Source organism: Cydia pomonella, unplaced genomic scaffold (genome assembly GCF_033807575.1).
Source record: "Cydia pomonella isolate Wapato2018A unplaced genomic scaffold, ilCydPomo1 PGA_scaffold_186, whole genome shotgun sequence".
Taxonomy (NCBI): domain Eukaryota; kingdom Metazoa; phylum Arthropoda; class Insecta; order Lepidoptera; family Tortricidae; genus Cydia; species Cydia pomonella.
Genome location: NW_026907827.1, coordinates 71554 through 90617, shown reverse-complemented (window position 1 = coordinate 90617; position 19064 = coordinate 71554). Strand labels below are relative to the sequence as shown.

Sequence of the window (19064 nt, the reverse complement as noted above, 5' to 3'; positions counted from 1 at the left end):
TACAAGAACGGCTAACTTTTTGTCATCAGTTAAGGACTTCTGGATTTCCACTTCGCAAAGACGACATAAATCAATAACTTCATCCGATGCATACATTAGACCGCCTCTGATTTTTTGGTACGTTATAAAGGCTCCCTACATAAACTTTTAATGCATGTAGAGCATTTAATAAATAAAACTAATAATATATTGATAATTTTTATATCGATATTAATTTTTATGCTGTCCCATCACTAACTTTGTTACAGTGATACCAGAGTAATAAATTGGAATTTATGGATGTATGGAACGTGATAACCGTAAATACTTTAAAATAAATAATATACAACCTTATGCATACAAGTATTTCAAATGTTGAATAAAAATACATGTAGAAATAAATAAAATATTTAAGTAAATATTTCGGGATAATCTTACCTACACAGATCGACCTAGCCTCAAACTAAGCAAAGCTTGTAGTTACTATGGGTACTAGGGCGACGACTATACATACGTATATAGATAGATACAGTGAAACCTGGATAACTCAGACTTCAAAGGACCTGCAAATTTGTCACCCTTAAAGAGTTATTCCACTTTCCCAGGCTCTCAGTTAGTCAGTGTATAAATAAATTTCGGTCTCATTTACAGAGGGTTCCATTAATAGAGGTGAGAATAGAGAGGTTATTTCAGTTATAGAGGTAGTTAGTAAGTTATTTTGTAAACATTATGTAGGTATGAGTTGTGAGTATTTAACAATAAAAATAAGTTAAAAAAATCCTTGACCTTCGGAACATTGAGTGAACTTTTAAAGTTTATTTAAATTGATTGTGAATGATTCTACAAAGGATAGATTTGTTTACATTCAATTTGATAAAGGCTTCTTTGCGTCTCACCATTATAATAAACGGAAATAAATTTTTGGTTTTTCATGTTTTTTATACCAAGATTTTATCTTTCGTTCTATAGTTTTAACCACTTAATGAAACTTGACGTCGTTTAGACACAATTAACCAAATGCGGAATTTGTGGATAGAGTAAAAAATTTATAAAAAAACGAGAATTGATCAGGAATAAAGTCCTAGTTATAGAGGTCATAGATTGACTTTATTTCATACAGAGGTCAATTCCTATAACATTAAAAAAAAAACAATGTAACTAAAGTATTCTTGTAAATATAGTCTCATTAAAAGAGGTAAAATACACTCTTTGTCCCAATTATACAGGTAAATATGACTATACTAATCTCAGTTATAGAGGTTTGTTTCGTCTCACTAACAGAGGTAATTCAGTGCTAAAGTGGTCGGGGATCGCACCATGAGTCCCAGCTATGGAGGTTTCTTACTTACCCAGGTCCCACTTCACACAAGTTTCACTGTATATAGATAAATACATACTTATATAACATAGTAAACATCCATGACTCAGGAACAAATGTCTGTGTTCATCACACAAATAAACGCCCTTACCGGGATTCGAACCCAGAACCATCGGCTTCATAGTCAGGGTCACTAGCACTACCCACTAGGTCATAATAATAATCAACGCAAATTAGAAGTTAAACCGAAATAAATATTTAGAAAGTCATCTTTAAAAATTACCCTAAATTAGATCTAGTAACATGAAGTGGTATCCCTTTTAAGATGACAAGGTTTTTTTTTAGTTTTTTGCAAAGTTAGTGCACTATTTGATAATATTTAGATGTAATAGTAGTTACAGATGAAAATAAACTTTATCTTTTTTGTAGTCTAGAGTTTTCGGATCTGTTTTTGCACAAGAACACGCTGTAATTGGCATTTTCAGCTCTTGTAATTCCGCTTACACTGACGTTTGCTGAATGGCACATGACGAGTGAGTGAGTGATCTGTCGATACCCCCCGTCAGGAGGGGTATTAGGGGCCGCTAACCGCCACACTGCTGCGGCGGCTGTCGCGGGTCGCTTCCCCACCGACTGGTGGGGTGGTCAAATGGCCGTCTATTTTGGGGACGGTGTGTGTCGCTGGTGTGGGCCAGCTCTTCGCTACCGATCGTTATCCAACCCGCGACCCCTAACCTGGTGATACCGTTTGAGCGGGGCCAGGTTATGGAGCCGCGGTGAAGGCGACCGGCAGCTTAGCTGGCGTGTGCGGCGTGCTGGTGTTGGTGGATCCGATGTGTGGTGTGGTGGGCAGTGCTGGTCAGCTACTGGTGTAGAAGGGCTCGGGGCAAGTCCCGAGCCCACCTCTCCGGAGGTCTGGTGTTGTGTGATGCGGCGCGATGTCCCGAAGATGGTCGTGGCCGGCGTTGTCCGCGTGGTCAAACATGACCCGCGCGAGACGCTCGACGAACTCCTCCAGGCCGCGCCACTTCAGTGTCTCGGCGAGGGCTGCGTTGCTGACGTACCGCGGGCACTTGAGGATGGTCCACAGTGTGAGGGTCTCCTGGCGCCTCATCTTCTCCTTGTTTGACCTGGAACAGAAAGAGTACCAGGCAGGTGAAGCATATGTTACTCTTGAGCGTACGTAAGCTTTGTACAGACCAAGCTTGGTCCGTACAGGAAGCTTACTGCAGAAGACCGGGCGCAGACACATGCGAGCGACTTTCGCTCTTCGAACTGTGTCTGCGGCGTGCCGATCCATGTTGAGCCTCCTCTCTATGGTCACCCCCAGGTATTTCACTGAGGGCGACCATGTGAGCGGCTGAGCTAAAAGAGAAGGGGGATCGGGCAGGGCGGTAGTTCGCCCTGTGATGAAGCGCTTGCGTTTTGCCCACATTGACTGATAGCCTCCATTTGGAGAGCCAGTCAGGAAGGGCGTCAAGCGTCGGCTGGATCTTGGAGACAGCGTGCGGCATCTTAAAAGATGACGCAAAGTAGGCGGGCGTCGTCTGCGAAGAGGGCTAGCTGCGCTTGCCCATCGACAGGAATGTCGTCGGTGTAGCACGCATAGCATGCGGGCGACAGGCAGCTCCCCTGCGGGACGCCAGCCTGGATGCGGCGTTCCTGTGATACCGCGCTTTCCCACTTGTACGTGGAAGCGGCGGTCTGCCAGGAAGGATGCGATGACTCTCACGATGCGGCGGGGTGCTGTGGACAGAGAAAGTTTGGTATATTAGACCATCGTGGCACATGACGAGCGGCCAACTAGTTTTATATAAACTCTATGACCGGCGGCCGGGGTTTTTTTAGCAGAGGGGAACGCCTGTTAATGGCCGGTCCATACTGGTTTACCGTCCAAGATTGTAAACGAGGTGTTGCTATTTGGTGAAGCGGGAAAAATACTCTTTCTCGGGTCCGAAATCGGGTCTGATATCAGGTTTGATAGAGTTTGGATGTAATGGGCACATTAATGGTGTGTTGGATCGTGAACAGGCTGCTTTATTATTAAAACACCGAAAAATATTTTGTCTGTGGCATGCCAAGTATCTGCCAATAGTTGTCTATGGATTAAATAAAGCTGGATCACCACGTTAATCAACGTGAGTCTGTATATCTTGCTCTCTTTCTTATTAGTTGCAAACGAAAGAGACATCTATGTAGGTCTCGCTTTGAACGTAGTGATACTAGTGATTATATGCTTCTTTGGTCTTGCTAACGCGAATGTATCTCTATCATGTCATAACATTTTCATTGTCCGAGAGCGTGAAAAACTGACGCGACGAGAATCTCGGAATAATCAAACCAGTGATCTAACAATCATATTTCTCATTTAATTGTTACACAATGTTTTAATGAAATACGCAGTTAACAAAGATTCGTTATTTTCATAGTGATAAGTGCACTCCAATAAGTCAAGATGTCAGCTCACACGGTCCCTGTGGAGTCGTTTGAATGAATTTTATACCGAGGTTAGTTCTGTTATATACTTTTACAAAACATACTATAGAATAACAAAATCGAAGACTGCTAACTTCTGTTACGTATCAATTTATTATTCAGATATTCTATGATATAAATTTACAATGTTTGCTTCCAGTGGCTCCGATGGTTCATGTACATTTGCACAACTTAATTTTGTTTTGATACATGCCATCGGCACACAACCCTTAGGTTACCCCAACGCCGATAGGCGAACAACTTAATTTTGCTTTATTACATTGAGCCTTAAATATATTAGACTCATTGAAAAATGGGCAATGAGAACTATTTAATAAGCAGGCAGGCAGTTTTATAAATTGATGTTGTCTGAATCCAGCGATCTTTAAGAAAATCGGTTTATTTTTGATCTGGTTAAGATTATCAGCCAAGACACTGGCATAAGAATAAAATTTCTAAGTAATTACCATTTATTTCCAGGTGAAGGAGATAGAGAAGAGAGACTCGGTGTTGACACCAAACAACAGATCGACAGGCTACTCCGCCCTGGCTCCACATATTTCAATCTGAACCCTTTTGAAGTGTTGCAGCTTGAACCTGACACATCACTTGATGAGATCAAGAAGAAGTACCGTAGGCTGTCCATCCTGGTCCATCCAGACAAAAACATGGTTAGTTTTTAGTTTATATACTTTTAAGTCCAGGTTTGAGGGGACGATTTATGCAGTCAGGTTGGCATTTGTTTCAATAGGTTTCAGCAGACTTATTTTTATAGATATATCAAAGTTGAGAAAAGCAATTACAATGTTTAAAACACAATAGCATACAAACAGGATTATCAGAGCACCTCTTGATTTTTTTCTATTTTTATCATCTTATGAATGGTTGATTTGTACATGTACTGTGTTTAGTGTAAAACCTCGTTGCACGGGATTGGATTTGCTCAGTTTAGGCGGTTACAGCCGTCAACATTTCGTTTTTATCCACAGATGGATTGGATAACAATTGGTGGCGACCCGAAGCTCCAGAATTTAGGTAAGGATTGAAAAAATGGGACTGATGCCAGAGAGAGTGAAGTGTTAGGAGAAACGGAGTTAGTTAAGGATACATTACCCTTAGTGTGGCAAGATGAGCCGGGAAATGTTTGATGAGTCAATTAAATATAAATAAATGACAAAAAAGTTATCATTCCTACAAATCAAAAAATGATGTATGCTTCCTGAAGCAATGAATAAAATTGTGCTATCTTTTTCATTGCCAACAAAACTTGGTACTTAGTAGACAAAGGTATGAGATTTTTAAATGGCACCAAAATATACAAGCATAATACAGGATGTAATATAAAATAGTGGGGATCTGTCTAAGGGCATTTTCGGTATTGTGTTCTGATGAAGAAGTAGAAGAAAAAAATTTTGGATGCAAAAAAAAAAAAAAATTCTTTGGGGCAGGTTGTGCGAGTTGGCCAACTCTATTAGATCTTTTTTTGATATAGCTAACATAAGAGTGGCAATTAAAGTTGTTAATTAATTTTGAATTCCTGAAATCATATTTTCTATAGTCTAAATAAATATTTATATAATGTTTAACAAAACAATGTGCAAATTTATTATTAGAACAAAAATTAATTTACCTGATGCTATTCTTTAAAATGATGGTAGGATGGTAGTGTTGATAGTCTATCAGCAAGGTACGCAAATTTGAAAACATGTGCAAGTTTGAACTGTAGGTAGTACAAATGAGTTTTAGGAACTTATTGTGCGAGATATCATTTGACCTTTACCAGGCTTATTTCAGTGAAAATATCGTAAGGAAACCAGACTAATTAACTGACATGAGAGAAACAAGGCCCTTTTAAAAGCGCAAAAATGTGAGTGTAAGCCTCCATGATGCTCAATTGTCCTTGATTCTGGTTCAGAAATAAATACAAAAAGAGGGTTATGTTGTTTCTAACCTACATTGCATAATGGTTAGTGGTCTAGTTTCTCATGTCAGTTACTAGTCATACCAAAAAATGCATAAGCAAAGGAATATTAATTGATGAGAGGATTGTGTCTCATTGCAGGATGATTCGGAACGGGCGCAACAGGCATTTGAGATAGTAAACAGAGCGTGGAAAACCCTGGAAAATGATGACACCAGGAAGAAGTGTTTGGATATCTATCAGGAGGCTAAGGAACGCACTGAACATATGTGAGATTTTAGCTATAAATGCTTACAAGACTCAGACACATGAAAGATAAAAAATATATTTATAATGTTGTTGTTGTTGTCCTTTCTGTTGGTTATTGATTATAATAATTATTATTATAAATATTAACCATTGTTCTTTCAATACTTTCAGATAGAACAGAAGAGGAAAAAAACAGAGAAAGGAGTCTCGGCAAGCTGAGGGCATACCCGAAGATGATCCTGTCAAGTTCAAACATGCGGTTTATGTCATGACTATGAAGGTATATACTATTATTAGTATGCTGCTCTGCTAAGCTGATTAAAAATATCTCAAATGAAAATTGAATGCAAACAAACTTTAACCTCTGTGTTTGTCTATTAAGTAAACAATTTTTTCTATTCTATACTACACGACTGAGGTTTGAAACCAACGGTACACAGATTGATTGAGTAAGATGTCCTCAAATCTACTGACTATTTTTGTGCTTCGTATTTGACATCTTAACGAGATGCGCCATACATTTTGCGGTAACTCTGATTGTCAAAAGTTGATCGTTGACAATTCAGTGACCACAAAACATGGCGCAGTACAGCACCATCTGTTATGGATGTCAAACTAATTGTAAGTAGCACGTTTTTATCTTAGACTTTACCCCTATTACAATCAATACTACTTTATAGATATTTGTTTTTGCATTGGGCTTAGAGGGCAGTCCTGATTTGCTATGAGTTTACCAATACTGTGTTCTACCCTCGCTATATGATATCACTGTAATTGATGGTGTACTGACTAGTGCACAAGGCCTTGCAGAATTCATTTTGGAATTTTGAATTTCATATGATTGACACCACAGAATAAATAATAGTACTACTGTACAGAAATGACACTTCCTACAAGACCGAAGTTTAACAGCAATTCAGGGGCAATTAATGTACACTATCTCTTTCGGGGGTTCAGGGGCTCTATTTAGGGTTGTCAAAATGCAAGTCATTATCTTATCTGTGGTCGTGCACGCAAAGGGACGTCAAGTTGTGCTAATCCTAATAATTGCTCGAAGCAATGGTGAGCCGAACGAAGCCGGGAAAAGCTGAAAGGAGGAGTGTTGCCCCACTGCCGACATATATTTATTAATGTGCCCCGCCCGCAGCTCTGAATATGTCCCAATACACATTTCCCGCTTATAAAATAAAACTTGTGATTAGCTAAAATAGAATTCTGTAAGTCAAAACCTCATGCGCGGCACCCGTAACCGTCCGTTACGGTATAACGGTTCAATTTTTAATGGTTAATGGTTAATTCTAATTAACGTTCGGCCAACACGGCATTACAATATATGTCGATGTTAACATTCGCGCAGTACAGTTGAGGTCGCTCGGGAATGGTGTATCGTGGGGTCATTTTTGAGCTCTAGTCAGTCTTTTATAGTTATTCTAGTTCCTTGCTAATAGGGGGGTACTATAAAGTAACTTATACATACTATGCAGTAAACAGTTTTTTGAGAAGTTTTCACTATGACATTGATGCATCATGGCGCTCTGTTTACAGAAGGCCTAATCGCGAATATGTAAGAGTGATAGAGAGGCAGATAACAAAATTTATATTTTTGTGTTTCGCGGTAGGCCGTCAGTATGTGCTAGCTAGCGGTCTCTCTCTACGCAATCAATCAATCAATCAAAACGTTTATTCTGTAAATAGGCTTAAGCTAGCACTTTCACATGTCATCTTATAACTATATATATATTCTATTTTAACATAAATGCATCCTTATCTTCTAAGAATTCCTTAAAAGTATAATAAGCTTTTTGTAAAAGCTGTCGTTTCACAATTGACTTGAATTTATTCATTGACAATTTCGTTAAGTTAGATGGTAACTTATTATAAAAGCGCACACTGTTCCCCATAAACGACATATTATTTACTCTATTTAAACGGAATCTTGGAATCACCAATTTATTTTTATTTCTAGTATTATAATTGTGTATGTCACTATTCAATTTAAACATTTCAATATTTTTTCTTACATACATTATATTTTCGTAAATATATTGGGAAGCAACAGTGAGAATATTGATTTCTTTAAATTTCTCTTTAAGAGACACTCTTGTGCCTATATTATATATGTTACGTACAGCACGTTTCTGTAAAACAAAGATTGAATTAATGTCAGCGGCTTTGCCCCATAATAAAATGCCGTAAGACATGACGCTATGGAAATATCCAAAATACACCAGCCGTGCTGTCTCAACATCTGTAAGTTGACGGATCCTTTTAACTGCGTATGCTGCTGAACTTAGTCTACTTGCCAGTGTAGAAATGTGCGTTCCCCACTGTAATTTTGAATCCAAGGATAAGCCTAGAAAAACAGCTTCATCTTCAAAATCTAATATTTCGTCTTTTAAAACAACCTGTGCGTCACTCGTGTGCTGGACATTAGGTAAAGAAAATCTAACACATTTCGTTTTCTTGGCATTGAGAAGTAAATTATTAGTAGTAAACCAATCAACTACAGAGGACAATACATCATTTATTTCACTTAAATCACTCTGTTTCCTTTTTACTTTGAATATAATAGATGTGTCATCAGCAAAGAGAACCAACTTATGCTTTTCATTAACTATATAAGGCAAATCATTAATATAAACGAGAAACAAGAATGGGCCAAGAATAGATCCTTGGGGGACGCCCATTGAAGTAATAGACCCCGACGACTTAGTTTTATTTATGTCTACTTTCTGAATTCTGTTTATAAGATAGGACCAGATGAGATCAAGAGCCTTGCACTTCACGCCATAGTGGTTTAACTTGCGAATAAGAGTGTCATGATCAACACAGTCGAAGGCCTTCGACAGATCGCAAAACACGCCTATTGCATCTAGTTGTTGTTCCCATGCTTCAAATATGTGTTTGATTAAGGTGGTGCCTGCATCTGTCGTTGACCTGCCCCGTGTAAATCCAAACTGATCTTTATAGAATAGTTTATTAACGTTAAAATGTGATAGCAATTGATCCAGAATGATTCTTTCAAAGATTTTACTTATTGCCGGTAGAATAGACACGGGCCTAAAATTTGTAGGGTCTTTTTTTGATCCGGATTTAAATAATGGAACGACTCGACTGTGCTTCATTAGATCGGGAAAAACTCCCGTATCAACACAAGTATTGAAAATCATGGCCAAGTGAGGTGCCATAGCATCCACTATCGATTGCAATACTTTTACCGATAGGCCCCAAATATCTTCAGTCTTTTTTAAATTTAATGTCCTAAACGCTTTTACGACTGTTTGCGATGTAACATATTTAAAGCAGAAACTCGTTGGGCATTCCGGCACATTGGCTTTTAGCACATTTTCGGCCATAGAAGAGGACGAGTTAAGCGATCTAGTCGTTTCAATGGGGATATTTGTGAAGAAACGTTCAAATTCATTTGCGACGTCTACATCTGATTTTACTAATTTATCACCTACTTTTAGGGTAAAATTATGATCACGTGATTTTGCTTTAGCAGTCTCACTACTAATAATTCTCCACACGGTTTTGACTTTGTCGTTTGAGTCTTTTATTCTGCGTGCAAAATATTTGGATTTAGCCATAGCGCATATTTTTTTAAATAATTTACTATATGATTTAACATATTCATTGAAATTGGTGTCACTATTTACTCTTAATGCATATAGTTCATACAGCCTATTTCTAGATTTGTGTATTCCAGGAGTAGCCCACTCATCAAAACTTACCCTATCCTTGCGCTTAACTTTTTTAACTTTGAAACATGCATTAAATTCAGTTTCTATACAGTTAAACAATTTAGAATAATACAAATTAGGGTCCTCTATACATGGTTCAAGTAATTGAAGTTGAGATTTTATGTTATTATTAAAAGTTACCAACCTCTTTTCTGTGACCGGTCTGTAAAAAATCTCTAGGGGTATTTCTTCCACCTTACTATTGAAACATGCTAGTTGACCAAAGTGATCAGAGCCCAACTTGTTAAAAACCAGCTTATCGATCGGGTCCTTCGTGCAAAAGATATTGTCTATGCAGGTTGCAGTGGTGTCCGTAACTCTCGTGGGTTCACAAAAAAGATTTACTAAGTTGTAGGACTTAAATAAATGTATTATACTGGACGATGTGCTGGATACTTCTAATAGATTTATATTAAAATCCCCACAAACTACAATACATTTTTGGCTGTTAAAAACTTTATTTAGGGCTTCCTCCATTATTGACTCGAATAGAGTGAAGTCCGCAGACGGCGGCCTATATACACAAATTATTATAAATTGATCTAGTTCTGCACAAGACAACTCAATTGTTTTCTCGACCGACAAGCGAACTACATCTTTCCGTTCTTTACATTTAAGATTTTTATTTATAATTATAAGAGATCCCCCACGAATACATTTCTGTCTAGAAAAATAGCTCACAACAGTGTGATTTTTAAAATTAAACATAATTTCGTGGCTTTTGAGCCAGTGTTCCGTAACACAAAGGACATGTACATTACAATTGTCAATAAATAAATCCACCTCCAGTTCCTTACTAGCTAGCCCCTGAATATTTTGATGAGCAACATTAATTGTCGGCTTATTATTTTTATTAATTACTGAGCTATCGGGCTCCGGCGGAAGCGGGCGGCTGCCTGGTCCGGGACGGCGCGCAGTGGGGCGCGCGGCCACGGTCTTAGGCGCTGTCAACGCATTTAGTTTAAAGTAGGCGCAGCCGGCGCGCTGTCGCCTGGCTCCGCGCTACTGCCGTACGGTTTGTCCTTCGTTATGCTATTCATAACGGGATCAATGTTATACGCTAATAGCTTAGCACAAACAGAAATATACTTCCTGGGAAGGTGCGAATATTCGCGAGTCAGAACAAAAGTTCCGTCAATAAACTTATTCGTATCGAAATATGATACTTTATTATGATATACTGCCAGTCTATGTAAGATTGAGTTCAAAAAATAAATGTCATTGTTTCGTTCGAGTGATAATGTGTTTGAATAAGGAAACGCGCAAACAATTATCTTTCTAATATTTTTTTTTGAGATTTTTATTATGGTTTCGGTAAAAACGCTCAAGTTGTGTTTATTTACATTCGAACTGTCACTCAAATACACTACCAACGTTGAGTGTTCGTCAAACGATTCGGCGGCGATTTGTTCGCTAATACGTTTTAGAGAGGTATTCGGCATACAATTATTGATCACAACTTGATTCAGCAGGTCATGCATTATCACACCTAGCCCTATACCTACCCGGTCAGTATATAACACAGTCTTACGAATGGGAGTTCTCACACATGAGTCATGAGGCGCCGAGGCGCGCGGAGGCGCGGGGACGCTGGGGGGTGCTACGTCGCACTTGCACTCGTAGCTCGAGTTCGAATCGTCCCTTTGTTTAGATGCGCACACGACCGGTACTGGAAGGGACGCCTGTAGCGATGGCGGCTGTGGCGCATGTATCGGCAATACTGCGCTATGGCTAACTCGGGGCGATGATGGTACTATGGGTTCCAACTCTAAACTTTCAGTACTTTTTTGAGCAATTTCAACATTATTGTCTGTATTTAAACATTTCCTGACTAATGAATCGAACTGTTTCATGTTTTCGTTACCTACATCCGTCAACTGATTTATATATATCTCTAACCGCGTCTTTTCGCTGCAGCATTGACTGTATTTAGTGGATTGGTCATTAAGAGACATTTCCAAATCGTTGATTCTATTTGACTTGACGTGAAGTTCATCAGCCTGGGTTTCGAGTTGGCTGGGTTTCGCAGAGTTTTTTGTAATATTCCCTATTATATAGAAAGCAATGTTTGTGTTTACTAGTTTTTTATTGCCTTTTCCAGTTGTTCGCGGACATGGAGCGCAAGCGGCAGCATCTGGAAACGCGCGACCAGGAGGAGCGGAAGCGGAAGCGGGAAGCGGAAATCGAACAGGAGGAACAACTTTCCATGGAGAAGGAGTGGGCTAAGAACTTTGAGGTATTTTTTAATCCATGTAAATAAAAATCGTAGAGGGCATAGACAAGATTATATTAAGGTGCCGTAAGTTCAGGTCCTTATCCGAACGCCGAGCACTGAGCGGACGGCCGTGCGTGCCCGGCGTCGCGGATATCATTGTTAGTTTTGACGTCAAAAGAAATCAATTAGGATCAAAAATAAAATTAGGCATTTTTAGAAGCAAATTAAAATTGCTATGTTAATAGCTTTCGTGCAAAAATGCTTACAAAATTTTGATGTTGCGATTTAGACGTTCCAGAGTTTTTGGAAATTCGTACCTCTTTTTTTACATAATAATAATAATACGGTTGTCAAAAAATATGATTAGCAGTCTTGAAGTCTTTCTCTAGTAACTTCATCGATTCGAAACCTTATTAAATAATTTTCGCTCGATAGAAAAAAAAAATAGTGTAATACGCACCATTCATATTTGTAACTATTTTTGCACAAAACTATTAGCATGAAAGTTGCTTCTGAAATTCGTAAAGTCAGTTTTTATCGGACTAATAAATTGCTTTTTTCGTTGAAAAGAACAATTCAATAACAATGATATCCGTGACGTCTTACACTCACATCTTATTTCTTATTTTCATCCTGTTACCCGCTGCTGGGCTTGAATCATTTTGTTCCACTGACTCCGGTCCTGGGCGGGCTGGGCAGCCTCCTCCGCCCCGCCCCCGACCCGCGGCTCCCGCCCCACGGGGCGGCGCCAACTAGATTTACCGACCGTGTTTCCGTTTGCCGGGCATCTGCCAGGTCAGGGCCACTTTGAACGGGTGGGTGTCAGGCTTCCCGAGAATATGCCCAATCCAATGCCATTTGCGCTTTTGGATCTCCTTGTGTACGGATATTTTATCCGGTTATTCTCCATATGTCAGCGTTTGTGATCCAAAAGTTAGACCAAAAGATGCGCAGAATTTGCCTTAAGTAATTGTTCACAAATACTTAAGGCAAATACATACGCTTAATTAAAAACATATATTCGAATAGCACAGCACAAATAAAATTAGAACAGTTGGTGAAGAGTTTCCAATAGCTAGGGGGGTAAGACAAGGAGACCCATTGTCACCTAAACTATTTTCTGCCTTACTGGAGGACATATTTAGACACCTTCAATGGGATACACTTGGCATAAATATTAACGGCAGGACACTTAACCACTTGAGGTTTGCTGACGATTTAGTCCTGGTAACTGTCAACGCTCAGACGCTCCAACACATGCTACAACAGCTGACAGAGGCAAGCAGAATAGTCGCACTAACCATAAATAAATCAAAAACAAACATAATGACAAACAGAGAAGAAAGGATCATGGTAGTAGATATTAAATATGTACAGAACTATACTTACCTAGGACAAATTATATCATTCAGAGACCAGACGACTTTAGAAGTAGAGCAAAGTGTATCAAGTGCTTGGAAAAGATTCTGGTCACTTAAGGAGATACTTAAGAGTAAGCACTTTCCAATGTCAGCCAAGAAAAAAGTTTTTAACTTGTGTATCCTCCCATGTAGAGGTGTACCCGCTCCGTCTTTAAAAAGAGCGCTCCGATCTCGGTCAATCGGTCAAAGGAACTAGTTCGCTCTTTTATTTTTAGTTCAGGAGCAAATATCAATCAAATAAACAAAGCGAGAGCGTGAGCTAGCGACTTTCTTGACCTTGATTCATTCCGATCATTCGCTCCCGACCGATTTGTTACTAGGTACTCACTGACGTACCGACTACTGACCTAAAGGACCGAGACCGATTAAGAGCGCTTAAGATGAACTAGTTCCTTTCGGTCCGTGGTGGGATTTCATTCCTTTTAGTTCTTCGGTCCTGACCGACTCAAGCCTACTCCCATGTATAACCTATGGTTGCCAAACTTGGGCAACTGACACAAAAACATCTCCAAAAGCTTAGAATCTGCCAAAGAGGAATAGAAAGAACATCAGATTAAAAGATCGTAAAAGAGTAGAAAACAAAGCTAGGCGACGTAATTAAGAAAGTGAGAAAGTTAAAATGGCAATGGACAGGACATATGACACGGGATAGTAAGGAAAAATGGACCAAAATAATTACAGACTGGCAACCACGAGACTGTAACAGAAAAAGAGGTAGACCAATTAAAAGGTGGATGGATGACATCAAGTCTATACGGGGCGCCACCTGGACCAGGAAAGCCATTAATAGAAAGGAATGGAAACAGCTGGGAGAGGCCTATGTGTCAGAAGACACGCTGAATACTAATCCGGACAATCCGATGTGTTAGTTTTCAAGTAATCTTGTTTATAAATGTAATATAATACTGTTTTAGTTTTGGCAATAATGGCTTTTATGATTATGATTTGTTCACAAACACTTGGAGTTTTCTCATTAGATCTTTGCGGACAAACCAGGTTTCGCACCTTCACGGTATCATAGCCTTTACATTTGAATTGAACATCCTTACTTTACTTGTCCTAGTCAGGGCAGAGCAGTTCCGACGATGAGGAGAACTCATTACACCTTAACAAAAACACAATGTAGCTCTATTATTGTGACAGATACTTGAACGCGAACTTTAGAGATATATAGTTCGTGTCATCCACGATGACGCGCAGATTTGTCAAATCTAACCTTTAATAACATGACATTACAAGTCAAGACACGCGTCTTCATGAATGACACGATCAATATATGTTTGGATATGTTTTCCGGGATGGCAGATACTTTTGGTGCCTTGTTTCCTCCGCTACTATTGATGCTGTCTGTACATGACTGTTGTGTGTTCTTTTGCTTATTTGTACGTGTGGACTCTATTGACTTTTTTCATATTTTTGCAGGAATCTCGACAAAACCGCGTGGACAGCTGGAAGACCTTCCAGTCCGGCAGCGGTGGGGAAAAGAAGAAGAAGAAGAAAAACATGATGAACTTCAAGCCGCCCAAGCCTAAGCCAGAGAGCAGATAACTTCCAGCCGTATAATACGTTAGTTTTACTCTAGTTTTAGTGGTCGTGTGAGGTTTGATTAGTGGACTGGTGAGAGTCAAGAATATTTTCGTTGTCTTGTTGTCTGGCCTAAAAAAGTGTTAATCTCTAGCGGTCCTCGATACAAGAAAAATTGGCAGTCAAATTTGAATCAATGGTATTAGAAAATAGAATTGAAATTGTTTTGATATAAAATCGAACGAAACAAAACAAAGCAACTCTGTTCAATTTAATAATGATTCTAATTTAATTGGACGTAATTTGTACTAGTATTCTATGGGTGGTTTATCAAATTTTTTTTCATATTAATTATAATGATACCACATGATACACAAAAAATTGTGACGGAATGATCAGAAACAAGACAATGAAATTTTTTTTTTATCCAATTCTCGAGTATTTTATGAGCCCGAATGAAGAAGAAAAAAAAATGTATTTGAAGCTCTTCAAGGGTTTCAACCTACAACAGCAAACCAATTCTGTTGATATTTTTTTAAGTTTCTACCTATACATAGATAGATGCGCTATCAGAACGCCTCCATTAACAATATTTGTTAACATTTATGTATTGTAACTATGGTTAAAATGTAAAAATAAGATTGGTTCAAAAGTGACTAGAGTTTTTAGGATAGGTTTAAAATAATAGAAAAAAATTACTCAAACTTCTCTTATTACCTTCGTACTTTTCACGAGTGTCTCAACTACCTTATCCCAAGAGCTCGGGCCTTTTTGGAAGTCTTCACTAGGCTACGGTGACCACTTACAAGTGCCAGCATTATAACACCACTGTTCAAATTGATCATATAAGCTTAGCACGACCATGTTGTTAATGTAGAAACGTCGATTTAATTTAATATCTCAAAAGCTACTTTTGAATTAAAATAAAGTGATACAATACAATACAAATATAATTTTTCGTTTATTTATTTTACGAACGAAATCTCATGAAATATGTACAATGATGATGACCATTACAAAAATGCATATCGTTAGGTGACAACCAAAAAGTTATTGAATAAAAAAACAACCTTGTTTTATTATGTAAACGAGATGGCGCTGTACAGCTCCATACATTTTGTGGTAACTCTTGATTGTCAATAGTTGACGTTTGACTGACTGCAAAACAGATCTATTTTGGATGTCAAACTAAGGGGCACGTTTTTTTCTTAGTCTATTACTATTACAATCAATTCTCTTTGCTATAAGTATAGGGTTTAAGTATGGCTCTGAACTTGTGGTAGTAATTTGTGAGATTTGGTTGTCACATTAAGATATAACCTTGCCTTTCACGCAATTTTATTAAAAATAAACAAACTAAAGCACGCAAAATATGCCACAACAAATAAAATACAATCTTTATATTATAATGATTAATTCAATAGATTCAGAATTGTTTGATTTGTTTACGTCAAGTTAAATAGGTATGGGCTACAAAATAAGAATTTTGTAAATTTGTTACAAAATAGTATTGAGATTATAATTTCACTGTTGGCTTCCAGGCGAATACGTTTTAGAACGTAACTTAAAGTTAACTATAGTGAAATATCCGAATGATCATTTGTAGTACAATAATTGATAAAAGTGCTGAATGTCATCACAAACATATCTTTAACACATTGCTAGTAGACGGTGCATTGGGGAAATATTGGAAATACGCCAATTTCGAAAATTATAAATATCTACTGTGCAAGTTGCAACGCTTAACAAAGTCGGTGCTCCAAGTAGACAATTGAGGCTTTCCAAATTAAGTTTTCGAAGTTACCCCATTCCCCTTTTATAGAAGTGGTAAAAATTGACTTTCAATTTGTATAAGCTGGTGTCTCGCAGGCCCTACAACAATCCTCATAGACACTTCTTTAGCAACAGAGAGGTCAAATCTTGGAACAAACTCCCAGAGGATATAGAATCGGCTCAAAGTGTCAATAATTTAAGAATAGATTAGATAAGCACAAAGCAAATTCTACTCAACACTAAAAATGTTATTGATGACTCTGGATACATGCATTATCATTTTTTTCAACTGCCTGCCTGCTTTACAAATAATAATAATTTGTTTGCATACTTATAAAAGTCAATTCCAATGCATTTTTTCGAGTCGAGTCACCGCACTGTTGTGGAACGACGCTATACTTGTGGTTGAACATGTTTTTTTTTTTCGACAAAAGAATAGTAAAATTTAGTAGGGATACTCCTGAACAGTTTCCCTAGATTTTTACTAAACTTCATAGATTTTTGTTACGACTTACGACAGTAAAAAAGTTATTGTCGAAAATGGTCACAGCCACAAGTATGGCATCTTTCCATAGTGCACCATCTGAATCTGAAGGATGTGTGTTTTCTCAGATAAAAGGTACCTTACTCATCAATAAAACTATTGGCATAGTTGCAATTGGAAATCATCCTCATTGAAAAGGAATCAATGTCTCCTTGTACATTTTGAATGAGGACGTCACATATCTAAAATGTTATTGCACCTTATTGGAAATATGAATTAATTGCCTTATTTAACCGAGTCCTTTTATCAGCGCTCAATATGTGTTGATCACTGAATAGTACAACAAATTATACATGTTATACATATTTTTAGGATTGTAATATCCACAATAACAAAGATAATTTGAAATAGACCTGGATTGTCAAAAAAAACTTTGTTTCGACAGTAAATTTACTGCCATCTTTCGACACACATTTAAAACTTTTAGAACGCCATTTGACTTTGATCGGCGCCATCGCTCGAAACGATGCCGCTATACCTTTGGCCACCAGATGGCGCGACTTTTTGTTATTTAACAAATTTAACTCAATTCAGTGAAAGAATAAGGATCAAAGTCAAATGGCGTTATAAAAGTTTTAACAATGCGTCGAAAGATGTCAGTAAATTTACTGTGGCTACAAAGTTTTCTTAGACAATCCGCCTCTATTTCAAATCCTCTTTGACAATAGTAATAGACTTAACTAAGACACTATCGCCTTCTGAATCAAAGCAATACATTGTATGTACATACTGTAAGAGCTATTTATAATATAGAACCCTTTTGGCTGCGTTTCGACCAGAGATGTGCGAGGATGCGTAGCGATGCGATCAGCCTGCAGCAGTTATTCTATGCGCACATCTCTGGTCGAAACGCAGCCTGACACTGCGTCTTTGATCGCTTCAAATCCTATATTCTCATAAGGCCCACGGTCCTACCCGTAGTATGTACAGTCAGCATCAAAAGTAGCGGATCAAACAAGGTTTCAAAAGTATCTACCATTCTGTAACAGCGTAACAAAAGCTAATGGTTCTATATGTAGAACAATTTAGACTGTAAAAGATATACTTTTGAAAGTAAATTTTAGAGAATTATCTTTATTTGGAAAAGTTATCCGGAATATCAGATACTTTTGGCGCGTTGTTTCATCCGCTACTATTGATGCTGACTGTACTAATTACTTAAATGTAATTTAAACCATTCTCAATTGAAACAGTTGCATTTTTTTTGTACCGTTCAATTTAAAAAAAAAACCTTATTTCCTTTAGTATTGATTTCAAATTTAACATGCTTTTTTATATGGAGGGCCTTAGGAGGTACAGGGAAATTTCACACGGACGTTGTGTTTGCATAGATCAGAATGAATATGTGATAATTTTAATTTACTATTAGATGTTATTTCCCAATGGCCACCAGGCGAGCGCCATAGTCACACAGCCATCAGATTTTGAGAAACACGCAGTGTGGAAGGGTTCTTAATTATTGTTAACCAAAACGTAAAGAATATACAGTTGCCCGCTTTGGGATCATTTCAGTTTATGTGAAGTGTAGTTCAAATTGCTGTATATACATTCTGATTGAAATGTGTGTTTTATTTGTACACTAATTTTCCTTCGCGGCTTCGTCCGAGTCGAATGATGATCATGATTGATAAAAACTACCCTATTACTATTTCTGTCCTTCCCCGGGCCTCATACTATGTCCATACCACAATCAATTATTTTTGGATAATAATTGAAAAATGATAGTTACTTTTGCCAACTTTTACTTATCAATCGAGTGAATCAATAATTTTACATTCAAGATGTAATAGGGAGTATTACTGCAATGTTTTGCCGCCGGAGAGCAGCACCACATCATATAAACCATAGAGTAACTACATACTAGTTTTTTTGAGAAGTTTTTACTATGAAATTGATGCATCA

At 37.9% G+C, this 19064-nt stretch overlaps 1 protein-coding gene and 1 pseudogene across 1 annotated transcript; one reads left to right on the top strand and one right to left on the bottom strand.

The window, feature by feature from the left end:
- Positions 1-2156: 2156 nt before the first annotated feature.
- LOC133533628 (uncharacterized) lies at positions 2157-3571 on the bottom strand. The gene is made up of 2 exons (XM_061872637.1): positions 3553-3571; positions 2157-3043 (listed from the first exon to the last, which is right to left on the bottom strand). Exons 1-2 carry the CDS (start codon positions 3569-3571, stop codon positions 2157-2159), a joined length of 906 nt encoding a protein of 301 aa, XP_061728621.1.
- A 181-nt stretch (positions 3572-3752) lies between these two features.
- On the top strand, positions 3753-18722 carry LOC133533627 (dnaJ homolog subfamily C member 8-like; annotated as a pseudogene).
- The last annotated feature ends 342 nt before the right edge of the window (positions 18723-19064 follow it).